The sequence below is a fragment of the Fonsecaea pedrosoi genome (genome assembly GCF_000835455.1).
Source record: "Fonsecaea pedrosoi CBS 271.37 unplaced genomic scaffold supercont1.8, whole genome shotgun sequence".
Classification (NCBI taxonomy): Eukaryota; Fungi; Ascomycota; class Eurotiomycetes; order Chaetothyriales; family Herpotrichiellaceae; genus Fonsecaea; species Fonsecaea pedrosoi.
The window spans coordinates 96,606-115,484 of NW_013550608.1; the positions used below are offsets into that span (position 1 = coordinate 96,606).

General features: G+C 51.9%; 9 protein-coding genes across 9 annotated transcripts; 5 read left to right on the top strand and 4 right to left on the bottom strand.

The window, feature by feature from the left end:
* Positions 1–706: 706 nt before the first annotated feature.
* On the top strand, positions 707–1,396 carry Z517_11331 (uncharacterized protein; the record flags this gene model as incomplete). The annotated part of the gene is made up of 1 exon (XM_013422915.1): positions 707–1,396. The coding sequence occupies one exon, from the start codon at positions 707–709 to the stop codon at positions 1,394–1,396; it is 690 nt and encodes a 229-aa protein (XP_013278369.1).
* Positions 1,397–2,030: 634 nt separating this feature from the next.
* On the bottom strand, positions 2,031–5,450 carry Z517_11332 (uncharacterized protein; the record flags this gene model as incomplete). Its single annotated transcript, XM_013422916.1, has 1 exon — positions 2,031–5,450. One exon carries the CDS (start codon positions 5,448–5,450, stop codon positions 2,031–2,033), a length of 3,420 nt encoding a protein of 1,139 aa, XP_013278370.1.
* Positions 5,451–9,291: 3,841 nt separating this feature from the next.
* On the top strand, positions 9,292–10,069 carry Z517_11333 (uncharacterized protein; the record flags this gene model as incomplete). The annotated part of the gene is made up of 2 exons (XM_013422917.1): positions 9,292–9,757; positions 9,810–10,069. 2 exons carry the CDS (start codon positions 9,292–9,294, stop codon positions 10,067–10,069), a joined length of 726 nt encoding a protein of 241 aa, XP_013278371.1.
* Positions 10,070–10,547: 478 nt separating this feature from the next.
* Z517_11334 (glutamate 5-kinase) lies at positions 10,548–12,037 on the bottom strand (the record flags this gene model as incomplete). Its single annotated transcript, XM_013422918.1, has 2 exons — positions 10,548–11,675; positions 11,777–12,037. 2 exons carry the CDS (start codon positions 12,035–12,037, stop codon positions 10,548–10,550), a joined length of 1,389 nt encoding a protein of 462 aa, XP_013278372.1.
* Positions 12,038–12,515: 478 nt separating this feature from the next.
* Z517_11335 (uncharacterized protein) lies at positions 12,516–13,297 on the top strand (the record flags this gene model as incomplete). The annotated part of the gene is made up of 2 exons (XM_013422919.1): positions 12,516–13,019; positions 13,070–13,297. 2 exons carry the CDS (start codon positions 12,516–12,518, stop codon positions 13,295–13,297), a joined length of 732 nt encoding a protein of 243 aa, XP_013278373.1.
* A 230-nt stretch (positions 13,298–13,527) lies between these two features.
* Positions 13,528–14,426, bottom strand: Z517_11336 (uncharacterized protein; the record flags this gene model as incomplete). Its single annotated transcript, XM_013422920.1, has 3 exons — positions 13,528–13,593; positions 13,643–14,161; positions 14,217–14,426. 3 exons carry the CDS (start codon positions 14,424–14,426, stop codon positions 13,528–13,530), a joined length of 795 nt encoding a protein of 264 aa, XP_013278374.1.
* A 339-nt stretch (positions 14,427–14,765) lies between these two features.
* On the top strand, positions 14,766–15,727 carry Z517_11337 (uncharacterized protein; the record flags this gene model as incomplete). The annotated part of the gene is made up of 2 exons (XM_013422921.1): positions 14,766–14,969; positions 15,026–15,727. The coding sequence occupies 2 exons, from the start codon at positions 14,766–14,768 to the stop codon at positions 15,725–15,727; spliced, it is 906 nt and encodes a 301-aa protein (XP_013278375.1).
* A 31-nt stretch (positions 15,728–15,758) lies between these two features.
* On the bottom strand, positions 15,759–16,424 carry Z517_11338 (uncharacterized protein; the record flags this gene model as incomplete). Its single annotated transcript, XM_013422922.1, has 1 exon — positions 15,759–16,424. One exon carries the CDS (start codon positions 16,422–16,424, stop codon positions 15,759–15,761), a length of 666 nt encoding a protein of 221 aa, XP_013278376.1.
* Positions 16,425–16,686: 262 nt separating this feature from the next.
* Positions 16,687–18,606, top strand: Z517_11339 (uncharacterized protein; the record flags this gene model as incomplete). Its single annotated transcript, XM_013422923.1, has 1 exon — positions 16,687–18,606. The coding sequence occupies one exon, from the start codon at positions 16,687–16,689 to the stop codon at positions 18,604–18,606; it is 1,920 nt and encodes a 639-aa protein (XP_013278377.1).
* Positions 18,607–18,879: the final 273 nt, after the last annotated feature.

Here is an 18,879-nt window from a genome sequence, read left to right on the forward strand (position 1 = left end):
GTCGAGGCCGAGATGACTCATGGTAACCGCGCGTATACAACCGGATTTTTAATGTACGAGACATCGGTATCATTGAGAGCACAATTTTGCAATCGGTCTGAAGCGTAATGGCGTCCTTTCTGCAACAAAAGCAGTCAGCGTAACGCAGAAAGGTATATCATGTATGCCTGTCATTGGTCACTTCCACAGCAACTCTAGGATCCAGGCGTCCGTTCCGCCGCCAACAGTTTGACTCCGGTTGAGCCCCCGATCTCCTGTGAGAACAACATCAGCCCTTTTTCGTTCCAGAAAAGTTCCTCCCTCATTGATCTGTGCCATTGTTGGGCCAGAGCACGTTGTGTCCACTCTTACAAAGGGAACTAAATATTCTGGAGCCACTCTGACTACGTTTACGCATGGTTCCTATCAGGCGAATTGCTCAAGTTATCACCAATCAAAGGAAGACTCTTGTTTGATCTAGATACCGAGGGATATCCCAGGCTCCGGCTCTGAGAAGTCGCATCAATATCCACTGTCTCATCCTACCAGAGGGATGCAACTTGCAGCACGTGTAGCAACGACAGCAACGACAGCAACGACAGCAACGAGCAGGCGAGAGTCCATCAGGATGAGGACCTCGCAAGCCGACGTCAAACTCCTGTGCTTTCCTCGAGGCTCACAATGTCCGCGCTCAGCAAGCTGCGACTCTAAAGCTGATAGATGCTCGATGTCGGCGCGAGGGTTTTCAAGCACAACAGCTCGGTGGTCGGCGGTAGCTTTCCGCAACTCTGAGGCTGTGGGAGAGTTTGTATACGCTGTCAAAACAACAGGAATATACTGCCGCCCGGATTGCAAAGCTCGATTGGCGCGCCGGGCAAACGTTGTCTTTTACGACAACGGTCCGCTGGCCGAAGAAGCTGGATACCGGGCGTGCAGGCGTTGCAAACCTCATTTGCTAGTATTACAACAGGAAGATCATCTACAGGTCAAGATCCGTCATGCTGTTGATCTAGTGCAGACGACAGCCTCTCGGGGGCAGAAAATAAGTTTGCAGCAGCTCTCAGACCAGGTCCGGCTCAGCAAGTGGCATCTTCAGCGAATGTTCAAGAGATTGCAGGGATTGTCACCGCACGAAATGACCAACGCAATCATCAACGCGACAGAAGCTGGGACAGAAGGAAACCAGCCAAGCCAGTCGCGGTCAGAAAGTGTCGCTCAGCATGACACCGAGCGCCATTCACCGGCGACTGATGCACAGATTGAGTCATCACGACACCCTCAGGATAGCGTCGGACTTGTGCAGGAGGGATTGGAACAGTATAGCGACCAGCAAGTGGACGACGTGCTTCGAGATCTCTTCCCTGAGCTCTACATAGCAGGCTCAGAGCAGGATGCAGAGAGCTGGGCTCGAGCCTGATCCTTTTGGGAAGGTCTACCTTCTCTTGCGCTCGATGGATTGTGTAAGAGATACCACATGCGTGCTTCTTGCTTCCTCGTCTTCACGTGGATACTTTTTACGACGACTTTGTCGATGCGCGCGGCTTCTCTGTTCTCTGTTCCGAATGACCGTCAATCGGGGCAAACACCAACGGCTCGCAGTAACAAGGATAACATGGGTAGACATATTGCATACAAATGGTACCTAGGTACATCCTAGGCAAGGTCTCTGATCTCTAGGTATCTCGCCAACATCATCGCTCCCTCCTCAGTCTACCTAAGACAATGACCACATATTCGTGCCCATCATCTCTCTATCTACCCCTTCCAAGCCGCCACCCCCTCTGATGGGTCTTGAAGGCTGTTCCACATAGCCTATGCCTCCAAACACTGGGTGGTATCATAAAACACAATGGCAACAATGGTAAAACGACAAACCAGATACTGTAGCGACTGAAATTCTTCCCATAATGCAACAAGAACATCCCGTAAAACACCAATGAAGCACCATCAAACACCGCCAATGCCGCTGGAAGGCAACATACAATCATCTGCAACATCATGACCGATAGCATTACAGACCGACATCCCATAACGTCACAAAGCGGTACGCATCAAGCCAGGACCCATTCACTTCCTCTCTTAAGGAACTTGTCCACCATCAGCATCAAATCGGCCATGACAAACCGAATGATGAAGAACGCAAAAAACTCGGCGGCATTCTTCACACCCAGCTCCAACCCCACTTGGGTTTTGTTACTGCACTTCAGACCAGGGTCTTCCACTTGCCGGGCAATGCCATCGAGCACTTGGGCTGCGTCAAAGAGACGTGCTAAGCTCGACATGTAGGCTGCGTGGACAGGTTGAACATTCATCAACTGCGTTGGGGTCGGCGGCGGTGCGATCTTGCGGTTCAGATGTGACCGCGCAGAAGCTACAGCCGAGGATGAAGTCATGGGTAACGACGCCATTGTTGGACCAGACAACAGCCCGTCTTTCTGCCCGTTCAGGATTCCCATAGCCGGAGTACTCGACTTGGATCGAAGTTTGCGCCAGCTGGATGCAATAGATTTGGCCGCAGTGCTGCTGGATTTCCCAGTCTCGTGGTCTTCACCTGCGGACTTGAAAAGGCCAGATGAGCCTGAGAGGCCTACATCGTTGCCCATCTTCTTCTGCAACGTGTTTCGAACTTGCTCCAGGACCGCTTCAAATGCCTGTAGCTCGTCGAGGACCGAGTCCGCATCAAACGTGTCGACTTTGGCAATTTTGAGTAATGCAGCCGTCAAAAGGTCACACTGCGACACTTTATCATCCAGGGCTTTGAGCTTGACATTCCTCACCTTCCATACATCCCGAGGAATGAATAGCTTCGTGGTCAGGTATCCCCCACTTGGATGAGCAAGCGTCTGGTACAAACATCGCATCAGCCAGAAAGGGCGGAGAAGGAAAGATTCCGGACAGGGTTCTAGGAGCTGAGGAGGAGATACACTGGGGCCATCAGGACTACGTGGTGTCCTTGGGGGATCCGTCGCAGTGATATCATCGAACAAGTACATTCCCCCTGTCTGAAGCAGTTGGGGGCCAAAAGCTGCCGTCGATGGCGTCGGCAACGCAGCAGACGGTAGAGGCGGGACTACCTTTCTGCTGTCTGCACCAAAGCCTGCACTGATGGGTGTGATTGGTGACTCTGCACTAATTTCTGTCGTGGCCACCGACAAATTTCGCACCCTCAAACTCGACGACGATAGATTTTTCTTAACCGCGGCGGGGGGTCCCATCTTTCCCGTCTTTGCAGGCGACGGCGGCATAGCTGCCGAGTCCTCGATGCTGCCTTGTGAACCTCCCTGTGTCAAGGCAGGAGTGCCAGGGGATTCACTTTGAACAGAATCGTTCGAGGGCAAGGTCGTCATCGGCGTTATGGGTGCTAGGGAGGGAACGATAGGTTCTGCCGGCCCTGTCTGGGACGCCTTTTGCTGCTCTGCAGGCACGTCCAAGTCAGGAACAGACAGAGGGGCCGCGATCGGCTTGATGGGAATGGTCGAAGAGTTCCGTCGCACAAAGGTTTCGATCTTGAGCTGCTCTCCACTCCGACCCGAGAATCTTCTTTCCCGAATATTCAGTCCACTATACTTCTCAATACTAACCGGCCTGCTGGATGGTTGAGCCGGTAAAGCCATGGGCGGTGCTTGGGAAAGGGCCGTCTTTGGAGGAGATGTCAAAGGAGAGTCCTTTGCTGGGGGAATTGGTGGAGGGGATGTTTCCGCGGACGACTCCAGTGACTCTGCCAGAGTGCTCAAAGTGGTGTTATTTGTTGCCGTGGTTGATGGAAGAGAACTTGTCCAGGTTCTGCCTGAGAATGTACTTGAGTCCGACTGTCGAGGGAGTGCCGATTTCGATTTGTTGTCGAACGAAAAATCATCAAAGACAAACCCTTTGGTCATTTCTTCCAGCAATCGTTCCTCTTCTTCTGATGACTCTCCCTCATCATATTCTCGAGTCAGTTCGACATCGGACGACAGAAGGGAATGGCCATTGGAGGCTGGCTGAAAGGGAGGAGGGACAGGGGTACTGAAATCGTCACTGAAATCCTGCATGTTTTTATCCGGCCTCGGAGTGGGCTCCTCTGTCAAATTGTCATCGTAGGCAGCATCTACGGCAGCGTCAAGAGCAGCATCGAACTCTGCTTCGAAGTCGTCGACAATATGGTGGTTATTCTGGATTCCAAAATCCAAAGACGATAGTCGAGAGGACCGAGACGTTGTTGAGTCGCCGTCTTCGAGAGTGTCCAACCAAGAAGTAGACTCGGTGCTACCTTCGCGAGTGTGAAGAGCAGCTGTCGGAGCATCGCTCGGTCTTCTAGTCGCAAGAGGCGTGTTCGCGTCCCTATCGACTGTGGGAGATGAGGGCCTTCTCGGCGAAAGAGGGGGTGGCATATACTGCGCATCCATAGGCACCGCTAGACTAGGGATATGTATCCTCTTACGGGCTGACACCTCGTTGATATAGGATTCTCCGCCAAATATTTCCGGTAGCAAAGACTCTTGTCGAGGGGGGATCTGGACAGACTCTAGGACTTCGGTCGTATCCGGCTCGATACCGTCACTGCTGAAGAAAGAGTTGTTGGTTTCATCAAGAGGAGGATCTTCAGGTAAAGCTTTCTCCATCAGATCAGAAAAGGAATTGTCAAGGTCATGAAGGTCGGCTATTCTTTTAGAGTAGGCATTTCGAATGTCAGACAGCCTTTTTCGATCATCGAGGACCGAGCTACGGATCAAAACTTGCTGCAATAGCTCACAGGCTTCTGCATATGCCTCGATAGCTCCCTCAATGTTCTGGGCATTGTCAAGCAATACAGCAGTATTGGCTACCGCCAGAGCCTTGGAGAGCATAGTCTTTTGCGTCGGACTTCGATGACTTTTGACACGTGTGGGTATATGCGGCGGAGCGGAATCATTCATCGATCCATCGCGCACGTTCGTTGTAGGGAGGTTCTCACGGGTACTTGGTAGAGTAGCCTGTGTCATGTATTGAGTTGTAACATTCTCGGAGGATCTCATGGTGGGCTGTGGACTTGTTCTCATATAATGGACAGACACGGCGACCGCTTCCCCATTCTTGCCAGTCCTCCGACTCTGCCAGGTCTCGCCAAAGTACTCCCCAGCGCTGGGGTTAAACATGGACGTGGGAGTGAGGTGTGGCGAAACACCAACTGGATTGGTGTCTCGTAGAGCGTGAGTCCGCTCCACCTGAAGAAAAGCTGAGCCCGAACCCTGTCTCGCCTGAGGACTCTGGCTGGACGATCTCCGCTTATGCATCGAGGTTTTCCCCTGTGCGGAAGAGGACACTAGCGAGGGGCCAATGCTCATGCGTCGCGATGTGTTTGCGCGTGTACGGATCGCATCTGCCTCGATACCAGAGACACTTGAAGATGTTGAATGCGACCAGCGGTTGATATTGAGGTTCGGGCTCAGGGAATTTTCCGGGCGGCTTCGTGAACGACTTCTATCGTAACGGAATCGGCTGGTGAGCGGCATCGAGCTTTCTGGACTCCTGGGCCTGGTTCTCAGGTGAACATTTCGAGAATCTAGATGTTGCAAGCCAACAGCAGTGGATTGTTTCCTGACAGTCGGCGCCGGAGATGATGTCGAATTCGACCTCGACCGTCTGTTGTTATGGACAACAGAATCGCCAGATGTGTCCATTGCTTCTTGAGTCTAATGATTAACAGAGAGCCTTGGACTCGTCAAGTGGTGGGCTGATGTTGGTACATGAATGACGAGGGTCGGGCAAATAGCATGAGCCAGCGATCTTGGTCGCAGCGTAATTGCTGGAGAAGGCTCAGGCTACACGGCAGGGTGCAGGATCCAGATCTCCGGTGCAGATGTGCCAGCAATGCTTTGCTGCAGAATGTACCTGCAGTTGGGATCTGATTTGCCTGCAGTTGGAAAGGCGACTGGCGAATCAAGGGGATATCGGGTCTATATGCAGAGCCAGCCTAGTTTGGAATGCAAGCGCTTCGGAAGAGTTCGTGCGTGGCAGAAACTGTGTTCGCGATGCTCCCGCTCTTGACACAGACTGCGCTTCTCAAGTCAGGACAGCACTCCTCTGAAAGGAGCCAGGTCGACAGAGAAAGAGTGTGTAAGGGTGCAGGCTTGTAGACCATCAACTTGTTCCGCAACTGTGGCGACTGGAGATTCCGCTTCAGACCAGAACATGGCGGTAATCACTCAGCCATGGTATCAACAAGTCACCCGCTTCACCTGTGTCTGCTCTTTTGGCCTGTATATGGTTCCACCGACTCGTTTTGACTCCTGACGGATAGACGACGAAGACGGAGAGGAAGTCGCGACAAACGAGGACTGCTGGGAAGTCAAGCGAGGTTGGGGGCGGTGTGATGGAGGATTCTTGAAGGATTTAGTGTCTTGAGAGTAACAGAATGGAAACACAGGCGACCGAGTCGAGGTGTTGAAAGTCGGATGACGCTTTTTTGAAGAGGACTCAATGGGAGAGATGTTCGAGCAATAACCGCCTGTTCGCAAGGATCGATCGAGGAGGTCGAAGAGGGAAGGGGAGCATCCACCCTGCGATGCTGCCAGTTACGAGGAGGTCAGGGATGCGATAACGGACTGGTGGGATGCAGGCTGAGCAAGAGAGCTAGAACAGTAGCAGGGCGAGCGAAACCAACAACAAGGTATGAAACCAGAGGGGAGACTTCTTTGGTGTCTAGAGCAGCTCGTGGAAAGTAGTGGTCGTTTCTCTCTCTGAGTCTTTGCCAGATGTGTGTGAATTCATCCCTGACGGCGACTTGGGACCCCGATCTGTCCGAGTTCCAGTAGTGCATTGAGGCAGAACTCAAAATGTCCCATTCCCCATAGAACCAAGGGAGGCGGGCGCAGGCACCAAAAGGGACCGGGCCTGCGGGCACAGGCCACAGAGTGGTGGAGGTCTAACGCGCCAAACTCGTTTGGTGAGTGTCCAAGCCACCCGTGTTCGACTCCCCGAAAAGCAGCCAAAGCAGCCAAAGCACCACCCGAAAAAAAGCACTGTTTGGGCTGTTTGGCGGTGCCTTCCCCTGATTTTCATACCCACTCCACTCATTACCAGGGGTTGGGGGCTGTTTCGGGTAAGGAGCCTTGCTACTGCTATCTCCTGCCTCTCTCCTTGGGCAAATAATGGCTCTACTTCGTTCTCTAACTTCCATCATCGACTTCTAGCGCGTCTTTCGAAAGCACCACAACGGACGGGCGAGCACTTCATCAACCTCAGTTTCTCGTACGAGTTCTCGTATGAGTCCTCGTATACGGTGCGCAATCTCCAAACCTCTTCTCAGTTCTGTCACTCTCGATGCCATAGGTCAAAGCGTGGTAATCCGCCATCTCCTGTATCCAACCGAGAGCCTATCGTTCCTTGCGGGGGAATGCCCACGCCTCCCCTAGTTAATCAAGCCTGTCGCCCATCGAATTCCGTTCAGCCTATCCTTGTCCTGAAAACCTAAGAAGCCCCCCTTCTGGCCGCCCCTGGTCACCCTGCCACCTGCGCCAGCCTCTTCCGACTAGCTGCCATTACGTGACAAGGTGGTAAGGTGATGTTGCTGGGAAAGAATCGGATCCCGCATCGACCATGGGAGAACATGCCAACACAAACTGCCCCTTGTAAAAGGATCAAAGGCTATCGCCATCAACGCAGGCTAAAAGAGGTGGAATTTGTGGCCCAAAGCACTGGCGCAACGCTTGACTCAGTGGCGCAACTCGGTGTCAACGGCGTCGCTGCCATGTGCACATTTAGCAGCGGGATAACGCCTTGATATGCAGGTCCTGGTCTTGGGTTCTGTCGCACTTTTTAGCTAGTAAGGGGAAGCACAAACAATAACTCGCCATCTCAATCGGTCATGCCAACCTCGCCTCTTCATGCGCTCTCCCGTTTCGTGCCCTTGTCCTGGAAGCGAGTTACAACTTGCATGACAATTACCTCTTCTCAGAGGGCGAACAATGTTTCTGGAAGCTGTTGCCTCTAGTGCACAGAGATCCTGTTGTGCTACAAGTGTCCAAGATTCGCATGGCACACAACCGAGGGTGTGCTTGGGGTAGGAGTTCGACTGATATCCCATTGTCGTCGTGCAAACTCGCTCAATGCTACACTGCCACCAGTTGTCGAGCAGTTGAGATGCCTACGGGGTACACCCTCTCCAATCAGCTGCGATACTCGAAGCAACTGACAGCCTCACCGACTTTTTGTCTATAGGTCCTCGCACTATCTGACCTTCATGGTAGGTGCACTGGATTACTGATAATGAAGAGAAGTACCCGAACCATCAATTTCTGGTGATGTCGAACACGTCAACGCTACACACAGAAACCAAGTCTCGCAACGTATCCTGAGCGTACAGCTTCAGGCCATCGCCATCTCTGTGCGATGTCGAGCTGCGCGTAGATTTTGGTCAAACAGCCTCTACAATGGTGGGTTTAGAAAGGATTTAAAATCATCACTTCTTTCCCGATGATCTCCAGCTCGATCTTGATTCCCGCTACCGCTCGATTGTCCAGGATGTCGACGACTCGACAAGGAACCTCATGCTTTGCCACTTAATCAATACTCCTCTCTCTACCTCGCTGCTCCTCGACCCACCCCTTTACGTTGAGTCGTCTCACGGACCCAGAGCCTCACAATAACCTCCGGTTTCTCGAAAATCTCTTCTACTATTTTTGACCCTGGAAAGGGCACAGGGCCCCGTTCCTGCGATTACCCGTCTCTTTCACACCGTTCGCCGGATAGCTGTCTGCCCGATTCCTGTTATCTGGCTCCCTTCTCTGCACATTGGTAGCATCCTCCCCTACCATTCCTCTCCGTGATGTGAGTTGGTGGTGACATCCGGCCACGATGCAGGACTTGATACGGTGGGAATGCGTTGCGAACGGAAGCGAGTGCTCGAATTCGTATCAAATGAATGGACTTGTTCAAAGCGGACCAACGAACGAAAATGCCCAATGATATCTTGTGGACCTCCACCACCAGTTTAGAAAATACTGCGAACTTTCGACTTTGCACAGAGCCTGACTTGCTGTTCGGAAGGCTTACGTCCCTGGAGTTTCAAAGGGAGAAAACGATGGAACGGATCCAAGTGCCTGGAACAGCGGTAAGCTGGAAAGCAAAAGCACATAAGAACGATCGAACCCATGTCTGTGTCATGCTCAGACCCAATCTTCTGGTTCTGCTTGACCAATCCAGACTGTCGGTACTGGAGCAAAGCATTTGGACCGATATCGAGACTATCCACAGGTTTTATGACCGTCGCCTTTCCTGTTTCTAGCAGCCCTCATCACAACTATAGCCACATTCATCATCAGTTATATCTGTGTCCTCAAGAAACCTCCTACGATGCTGCTCTCGGCGTGCGTCGGATCCGTCTCCGCCATCGTTCTTTTCATCGCACCACTGCCCATTCTGGCCGCTGACCAAACGGTGGATCAAACATTGGTTGCGAATTTGAAGATGGCGGCGACCATGAGTGACCGGCTCCACATGCTTTCGGACCAGCAGCTTCTCTACAACTTTTCCTCGAACCCGGTGTATTCCTGGAAGCCGGGTAGCGTCTGTAACGCAAATGCAGCGACCTGGCCTGTGCTCTCCACCATTGGGGCGACGGTGGCGCAGCTCAATCTCGGGCCATGCGCGATGCTTGCACCACACTTGCATAGAGCCCACAACTTGGTCGTTGCAGTGAGTGGAACAACCCATACGTACATGGTGCAAGAGAATGGGGCACGGCTGGTACAGCAAGTCTTGACCCCGGGCATGATGACCATCTTTCCCCAGGCCAGTGTGCATTCTATGTACAATATGGGTGCGTCTACTCTCGTGCCAAACGACTGTGGCTTTTCCTGACGATTTCCCAGGCTGCGGAAACAATCAGCTCTACTCATTTCTCAACGACGCCGACCCAGCAACATTGAACATCGCACAGGCGTTCTTCATGATGCCGAAGGACATTGGTACGCAGGTGATGCCATTCATCAACCTCACCGGCGGGAACTGGACGGCCACAGGTCTGCGCATCCCGGCCATCGGGACGGGAAGCCAGGATGGATTCGAGGCGTGCAGGCAACGATGTGGGCTTAGCACGAAAGCCGCCCCGGATAGGTCTCTGGTGGTATAGATCCCAAGGTGATTCTTTCTGGCTTTCTCTGCTGAGATCTGCTACTTGTTGGAAATCCTTTCAGGCGTCGGCTTTGTGAACTTTTTCTCTCGCTACGGGCGGGATTTTGTACGATCAAACTTGTACGGGGTATCTTAGGGCCGAAACGATGGTCACAAGCTGAGGCTTGTGCACTGTCTCGACACTCTCGAGCACTGGCGAAGCCGGATCTGAGGCTTGCTGTTTGTCCGCTATTTGTCGATCACTTACTTAGCCGCTCCTTTCTAGTGGAAATATTCGACCAACATTGACACCATCTCTATAGATATGCACCCCTGCTTACTGTCCCCGGTATCAAGACGCCCCAAGCATATGCAGATCATATGACGCCACGCCATGACCAAAACCAAAACTCATTCTTCGTTCTGCCTCATGTCGCGTCCAAGGGAACATGATCGTCTGTGTGGTCGACAATGTCCGGGCCATAGTGTTCTGTATTTTACTCGACCTTCCAACTTTTCAAGTCCACCACACTGGCTTCCGGCGTTCTCTCTTTCGTTGGTGTCCGTGGTCCACTCGGAGTATCCGGCCTGCTCTTATCGCCGCTGGCACTCGCATGCAGACTTACATTCTCCCGGTATGCAACGTACTCGCTATCGGCATATCCCAGGACATTTCTGATCTCAGAACTTCTAAGCCGTTTGATCCTCGCGATCTCCGCGGATGAGTAGTTCACCACCGCCCTGCCGATCTCTTCTTCCCTCGATACCAACTGCATGGAGATCGAGTTAGAATTGCCCATGGGAGATAAGCTACCCAGTGGTGTCTTGTCCACGACAACCAAGCGGACGGCTTCCTGTTGAGCGAATGTCCCTTCCACATCGACGATCCCGACGGGTAACAAGCCGGCTTTATTCGCCAACGCGACGGAGGCACCGCGGTCGATGTAGAGTGTGCCGTGGGGAGCGAGGCCGTGGAGGATCCAAAATGCGCGGTTGCGGATTGGAGATGAGGACGGAAGGAAGCGTGTATGCAAAGGTGGCGGGATACTTGGTACGGAAAGCATTGTGCCAGTCTCACCATCGACCTCTACAGGTGGGTGGAGATGGCGTATAATTGCGGCAATATTCCCTGGTTTTGAAGACTTTGTGATGATCGTGCTCGTACCTGTGGCAGTCGCTAGTCGCGCGGCGACGATCTTCGTAGCCATACCACCCGTTCCCAACGCCGACCCTTGAGACGAGACATCCACCTGTAGAGCATCGATGTCGTCAACCACGAGGATTGGCTTCGCGTCGACAAACTTCCTGGGATTCCTGTCGTATAGACAGTCTACATCAGTCATCAAGAATAGATAGTCTGCATGGACCATGGCCGCGGCGATAGCAGATAAAGTGTCATTGTCGCCAAATTTGATCTCTGACACCGCCAACGTGTCGTTCTCGTTGACTATGGGTATCACCCCCATCGATAAGGTCTCGGCGAGCGTGTTCTGCGCATTGAGATATTGAGAGCGGTCGGCGATGTCATTGCGTGTGATCAGGATCTGGGCCACGGGCTGGTTCCTATGTGCAAAGAAGGAGTCCCAGATCGACATGAGGCGGGACTGACCGATAGCAGCAAGGGCCTGTTGAAGTTGACAAGACATGATTTAGCTTGTTGTTAAAATCGGCGATCTCGAGATACTGAGAGACATAATGAGAGAAATGGGCTCGTCTGCCAACCTACCTGAATTTGAGCCAGATGTTTCGGTCTCTTGGGCATATTCATCCTCTGTAGCCCGACCCCGATGGCCCCGGACGACACAAGGACGACGCGATGCCCATCTCGCCTTAAAGTGACGGCCGTCTCTACAATCTGAGCGAGAATCGAAATGATGGGTTCGTGGGTGGTCTCGTCGACAATGGAGGAAGTCCCTATCGCCAGTACTACAGTAAGCCTCGTCCTTGTTGACCTCTTCTTTTTGACGTTCCCAAATAGATAGGGCATCACCGGTAAGTAGCGTCTTTACCAATTTTAATGACGATCGTCAAATGCTTTCCAGCCCTCATTGTTTCGATTTCAAACTTTTCTGAAGATATGATAGTTGTACTTGTAGCACCACGCTGAGACTCCAAATGCCGAAGTCGGGGTGGCTCATCTTGAGTCAAAGGGAGGTACGAAAAGGAAGACTCGGGCCTACGCCCTTCAAGACAAGTACACAAGGCTGTGACAGAGATGATTCTTTTCTCCGAAAATTTTGCCAATCAGACTTTATTGACAAGGCGGATGAGCATGCAAACCTAAGAATAAGTGAGCGAGTCAGATTTGAGCTTGGCGCATGAGGGGGGAGGACCTCCAAGGTCAATCATCGCAAGTTTCCCCTTTGGTCTACAGCTTCGGTGTCACTTTGTTCTTTGAATGGGTAGTTCTGCTTCTTGTTTGTTCTCCCTCTTCTTCCAAGGCCTTAGATCAAAGCTCCCTCGTTATGGCTGACCACCCCTCCTCCACCTCGTCCTCTAGTCCTTCCCAGCAAGATGCTTCAGACTTCCTCCCCAGCAACACCTGGTGGAATCGTTCAGTAAATTTCTTCCGCATGATTACCGGGCGCATGTCTCCCGGAGGAGCGCAAAAGTACTGGGCCGATGCGGACGATCGATATAGCGCATTCGATTGCAAACGCTGCGAAGAGAGCCGGGACTATTTATTGAAATATTCGCCGATAATCCGATTCATGAATGAGAACATTCACAAATTGGGTGGTGACTTGGGACCGCATAACATCCACTGCAGAACGTGCAGAGGCGACGAGGAGGCAATGCAAGGTGGCTTTGACCATAAATACGGCATCAAGATATGTGCAAACTATGTGCAGGAACGGTCTGTCCTGGAGGATGTACTGGCACACGAGATGGTGCATGCATATGACCACCTGCGGTTCAAGACGAACTTGACCCTTGAGGATGATCTGAGACATGCGGCGTGTTCGGAGGTCAGGATCTGCCGACCTTGTAAGATATCCAAGCTAACTAGTGCACGCAGATTCGGGCAAGCAACCTCAGCGGTGAATGTCGCTGGGCCAACGAGTTCTTTCGCAACAAGATCCTCTCTTTCACGAACCATCACCAGGACTGCGTCCGACGGCGAGCGATACGGTCAGTCATGGGTCGACCGAACTGCAAAGACGACGTACAAGCAGTCAAGGTTGTCAATGAAGTGTGGGACAGCTGTTTTCGGGACACGAGACCGTTTGATGAGATATACCGGTGACATTGGCTGTGGTACTCCAACAGTTTTAACTCAAGAATCGTTCAGCAAGGCGTTGGAGGCACATATAGATCCCACTTCCATCAACCAGAAAAGGCACACAGTGCATTTAATCGACACCCAGATCCGACCAAAACTCCATTCTCCTGGGCATAAACTTAACTATATCACACTCGCGCAACGAACCATGCAGGTTGATGTTTTCATAATGTGATTGTTTTGCTCGTTGACTTTCAATCCTTCCAGCGGTTAAGGAACTTCTGCATTGCTAAGTCGGTCGGTTGACCAGCTGCAGCCACCTGGAAGAGTCAGCAGATGGTCTCTTAGAAGGTATTGAGGGGATCTTACAGGATTCTCGCGACTAGAAACGCTGAATGTCAGGGCCAAGGTGTTCGTTGTGACGGCATTTGGGGTGCCGGCAATGGTTTGGTAGACTGTATATGCGCTGGTTGGCCACAAAGGAGAAGCATTCTTCGCAGTGATCTTTGTTTGGGCCATTGGAGGCATGGGGGCATAGCGGATTGTCCCGGTCTGCATGGTGTAAGGGGTACTATAGACAGCGTCTCCGACAGATGGGTTGTTTGGACCAGCGCCCGCTTGAGGGGCTTGGACGTTGTTGACGTCGGCTGGGCCGGCAGTACCAGTAACAGTCCTCAACCCTTGCTGTACCACGGCCGGAAATGTGCCCGTCATGCTTTTGAGAGAGAAACGATCGGAGAAGTTGATGACAGTGCCTCCTGTAGCGGCGGACACGAATTTCAAGAAATAGGCGTTGGGAATATTAGCACCAGTACCCGGCTGCAAGGTAATAGTGATTGAGTTGCCCGTGGTAAAGGTTCCTTCTTCAACAAGTGTTGCGATCGGAATCTGGGCACACGCAGTCAGCCTCATATTCCCGTCTTCCACTGCTCTGTGTTCTTACGTAGGCGGACTCATCGTTACCTCCTGCACACAGGAAGAGTTGATAATTGGCGAGTTGGGAGAGAGGAGGTGAGTTGCCTGAGTCTTTCCATTGTATCTGCAGATTGAGTCCGGTGATACTGTCCCCGGGTTGGGGTGCGACGACTTGAACATCAGCACGCGTAAAAGGGATGATGGCAACCGCCAGGAGATAGATGCTCCGTAGAATCATTTCGTGGGCGAAGTTGAGGTCGGAATGGGACAGGCAAGGAGAAGAAACATGCAAAGTAAAACGCAGTAAGAATTGTGTTGTGACGAAGACGAGGATTTGGTTACCAAGGACTCCGTGTGAGCGCAGTTTACGATTTGGGACGAGGCCCAGCCCAATCCGCAAATAGCAGATGATCGTATGCAAGGCACGACACTATAAACGTCTCACTCCGACCCCGCCTATCAGCCACTGGTAATTCTTTGTTCTCAGCCGCTTTATTTGCGTCATGCGTTCGTGAGGGAGACACTGTGCCATCTTGAACGGTCCTTCTTCAATCTGCCTCGGCCAGTCTTGTTCGATATGGGCTGGTCATCTACGGATGGCTGGGCTACGAGGCTCTTGTCCGGCGATCCTGTTGTCATCCTCATCGCATTCCTGGTCACAATAACCCTGCCACTACTTGTCCACCTGTACCTCTACACCCAGACTGCTCGTGCCAGAGTCGTCCCAAGTTTCCTCCTTCTTGGTTCCAGCGGCGCAGGCAAGACTTCTCTGGTCTCTTTGGTGAGATTCTGCCCGGTCGGGCTCTTGTCAACCTACTTGACTAACAGGATGTCCAGCTACAAAAACGATCCTCCAAACAAGAAGATTCCCAAGCAGAAGCAGCACTCACCCGCACTTCCCAAGTATCCTCCTCCGTCAGCTTACTACTTCCGCCTTCCGTCCCCTTGGGGTCCAACAAATATCGCTCCGATAATGATGTCAGCCTGAAAGACAAACAATCGACACCATATGTAATGATCGATACCCCCGGCCATGGAAAGCTCAGGTCGGACCAGGCCTTATCACACATCCAGAATCCTGCCCTCCGCGGGGTCATATTTGTGGTTGACTCAAGTGTTCTGGACACTAGTGACTCTTCCACATCTCGTGACACTGCTGTATACCTCCACGATACACTACTGGTCCTTCAGAGACGAAAAACTCGAGGCAAAAACAAGATCGCACTACCCGTCCTCATCGCGGCCAATAAGCAGGATTTATTCACCGCATTACCGACAGGTGCGGTCAAGGAACGCCTACAGGCCGAGATTGAACGGGTACGTGTTTCCAGAAGCAAAGGTCTCGGTACTGTGGGCCAAGACGTAGATACCGATGCAGAGGAAGACATTCTAGGTGGTGGTGGCGAAGACAAGTTCAGTTTTGAATTGATGGCGGAAGAGTATGACATTAAGATAGACGTCTTGGGAGGAGCAGTCAGAGGAGAAGAAGCGGGCAAAGGAGTAAGGAGGTGGGAGGAGTGGATAGGCGGTTGTCTCTAATGATTCAGACAATGCCACGACTTAATACATCCTACGGAGATTCTTGATAGCGATGATGGTATCTCATTTCGTCTTGTACTTCCAGACCAGGACCATTGAACTCGTCCTGTGTCAGAATACTGCCAACCCCCTCTTTCAGATAAAGCAGCAGGCGATACGCGCTGTTGCCGTTCATGTAGTACCTATGCAGCTTCTTGCTCCTCAAGAACCCCAGTCGCTCGTACAACTTCATGGCCGCTGTATTGGTCTCCTCGGTCTCCAACGCGATCTCGTCTGCGTCTTTCTCAATCATCAAATCCATCGCTTTGCTGACAAGCGTTGTGGCGATGCCCTTGCCCCGAAACTTGTCCTTCGTGGCCAGCATGGCGATGTATCCTCTCAATGGTCCTCCTCGATGTGGCTCTAGTTTACAGATCACCACTCCGGCGAGTCTGTTGTCATCGTTGGCGTCAACGGCCATGAAACAGAGTTCAGGCCACTGGTAGAGGAAGTACCGGTAGACATAGATACTGTAGGGTTCAGAGAGGTCTTTGGAGATCAGTTCGCGAATCTGAGGAAGGTATTCGGCTTCCTTCTCTAGTGAGTATTGTAGGTAGTGGATGTCGGCAGGAGTTGTTTGGAAGTGCGCACTGGCAGAGACCGCGCTGACTTTGCTGCCGCTGAGCGACTCGACAGCAGCAGCGGCATTGCCGCTCATGGTATTCTGGCTTCTAAGGTGTGGTCAAGAATGCCATATTGGAGGTGGAAAGCGAATCGCATGGAGAAGATTTGTTCCTGAAGATCTCTCGCCCTAGAAAACGCCGATGACGAAACATGTGAGAGGGCCAGGCCAGGATGATTTAATTGCACACTCAGCAGCAACCCATACCCCGAAGAATCCGCGCCCACCCCTGGAATATTATACTATCGCGTGCCTCCATGCAAGTCCACTGCTTGCTCGAGGCGCTGTACTTTCAAACATGTCCTCTCTCCGCCGCCGCATTGCCAACATCATCAACGAGTCACCTACACCCTCCCCCGAACCTAGTCGCGATGGTACGCCAGATCCCAACGAAGAGGTCAAGCTGGTCTCCAGTAAGAAGCTGGAACAACTCAAGAAGAGGAGACACAGTAAAAGAAGATCCGGCATCACATTTGGACTGGGCGGCTTGCTAGGCTTATTGTTGGCTTTACTGTTTGCTCAGTCGCAAGATGTTATCAAATTAGAAGGATTGCTGGAGGTCAATTTAGACAGTCTGCTGGATGTCATTCCTATAGGCATAGTGAATGATGTGAAGGACCTCTCGAGAGCTGAACGGGATGTCGTCAACTATGACTCGTTCTCCGTTGGTCTCCATCTGCTCTCCCAGGGAGTGAAAGCCCACCATCCCGTCATTATGGTGCCTGGAGTGATATCTACGGGACTGGAGTCCTGGTCCACGGGCGAAAAGTCCAGGCAGTACTTTCGGAAGCGGCTGTGGGGTTCATGGTCCATGATGAGAGCTCTCGTCATGGACCAAGCTGCCTGGAAGAAGCACATCATGCTGGACAAAGAGACAGGACTTGATCCTCCAGACATCAAGCTACGAGCAGCGCAAGGCTTTGATGCCACCGATTTCTTCATTACCGGGTATTGGATTTGGAACAAAATTCTGGAAAATCTCGCCACCATCGGATATGATCCGACAAATGCTTTCACGGCTGCTTATGACTGGCGCCTGTCCTATGCCAACCTGGAGCGCAGGGATCAATACTTCACGCGGCTTAAGAACTACATCGAGGTGGCACAAATGACAACTGGTAAGAAGGCAGTCCTCGTCTCGCATTCTATGGGCAGCCAAGTTCTTTTCTACTTTATGAAGTGGGTAGAACACAAGGATCATGGTAAAGGAGGCTCCCGGTGGGTTAACAAACATATCGACTCATGGATCAACATCTCTGGTTGCATGCTCGGAACAGCAAAAGACATTCCAGCAGTACTTTCCGGCGAGATGAAAGACACTGCTCAACTCAATGCCTTTGCTGTCTACGGTCTGGAGAAGTTCTTATCCAAGGAAGACCGCGCAGAGATCTTCCGCGCCATGCCTGGTATATCGTCGATGCTGCCCAAAGGCGGTGATGCGGTATGGGGCAATGCTACGTGGGCTCCAGACGATTTGCCGCCTCCAATACAGAACAAGACGCACGGAACATTCATCTCGTTCAAGCCGCGTGGCAATCTTACGGAGCCCGTGCGCAAGAATCTCACAATGACACAAGCCTTTGACTATCTTATGCATATAGCAGAGCCTTGGTATGCGGAGCAAATCAAGCACTCGTATTCTCATGGCATCGCCCATACGAAAGCCGAAGTCGAACAAAACGAAAACAACCCTCTTACCTGGGTGAATCCCCTAGAGTCTCGACTTCCATATGCGCCTGACATGAAAATCTACTGCTTCTATGGTATCGGCAAGCCTACTGAGCGCTCATACTTCTACAAGGAGCACGGCCACTCACTGAACGGGTACATCAACGTCTCCATCGATACCAGTGTTAATTCTCCCAATGGCCGTCTCCAGCAGGCCGGCAGCGTTGACCATGGGGTCGTCTTTGGTGAAGGTGACGGTACTGTCAACCTCCTTTCCACCGGATACATGTGCGCAAAAGGGTGGCGAGAAATCAAAAGGTATAATCCTGCAAACATCAAAATCACGACCTTTGAGATGCCGCACGAGCCAGATCGGTTCAGCCCTCGTGGCGGACCGAATACAGGCGACCACGTCGATATCCTGGGTAGAAGTAGCTTGAACGACTTGATCCTCCGAGTTGCAGGGGGAAAGGGTGAGCAGATTGAGGAGAGCTATGAGAGCAGGATCTGGGAGATCAGTGAGAAGGTGAAGATCTATAATGAGGAATGAACCTAATGATGGAAGCTGGAAACTGTACACTAAGGCAATTGGGCGTTCTTGTTGTTGCATGGTGAAGCTTCGGGCGCCGTGGATTGTGCACCTGTGTGTCTCTTTCGAGTGGCACAATAGCACGGTCCCTTCAGGTGAGAATACCCCCCAGTATAGACGGATTGAGAATTACGAATCAAAGTAGAATTGTACGAGTAAAATTACTGCGAAGAACAGACCCATCCGAATTAGGGAGTTATCACATGCCATGTGGGAGTGGCTTGTTTTGCCATG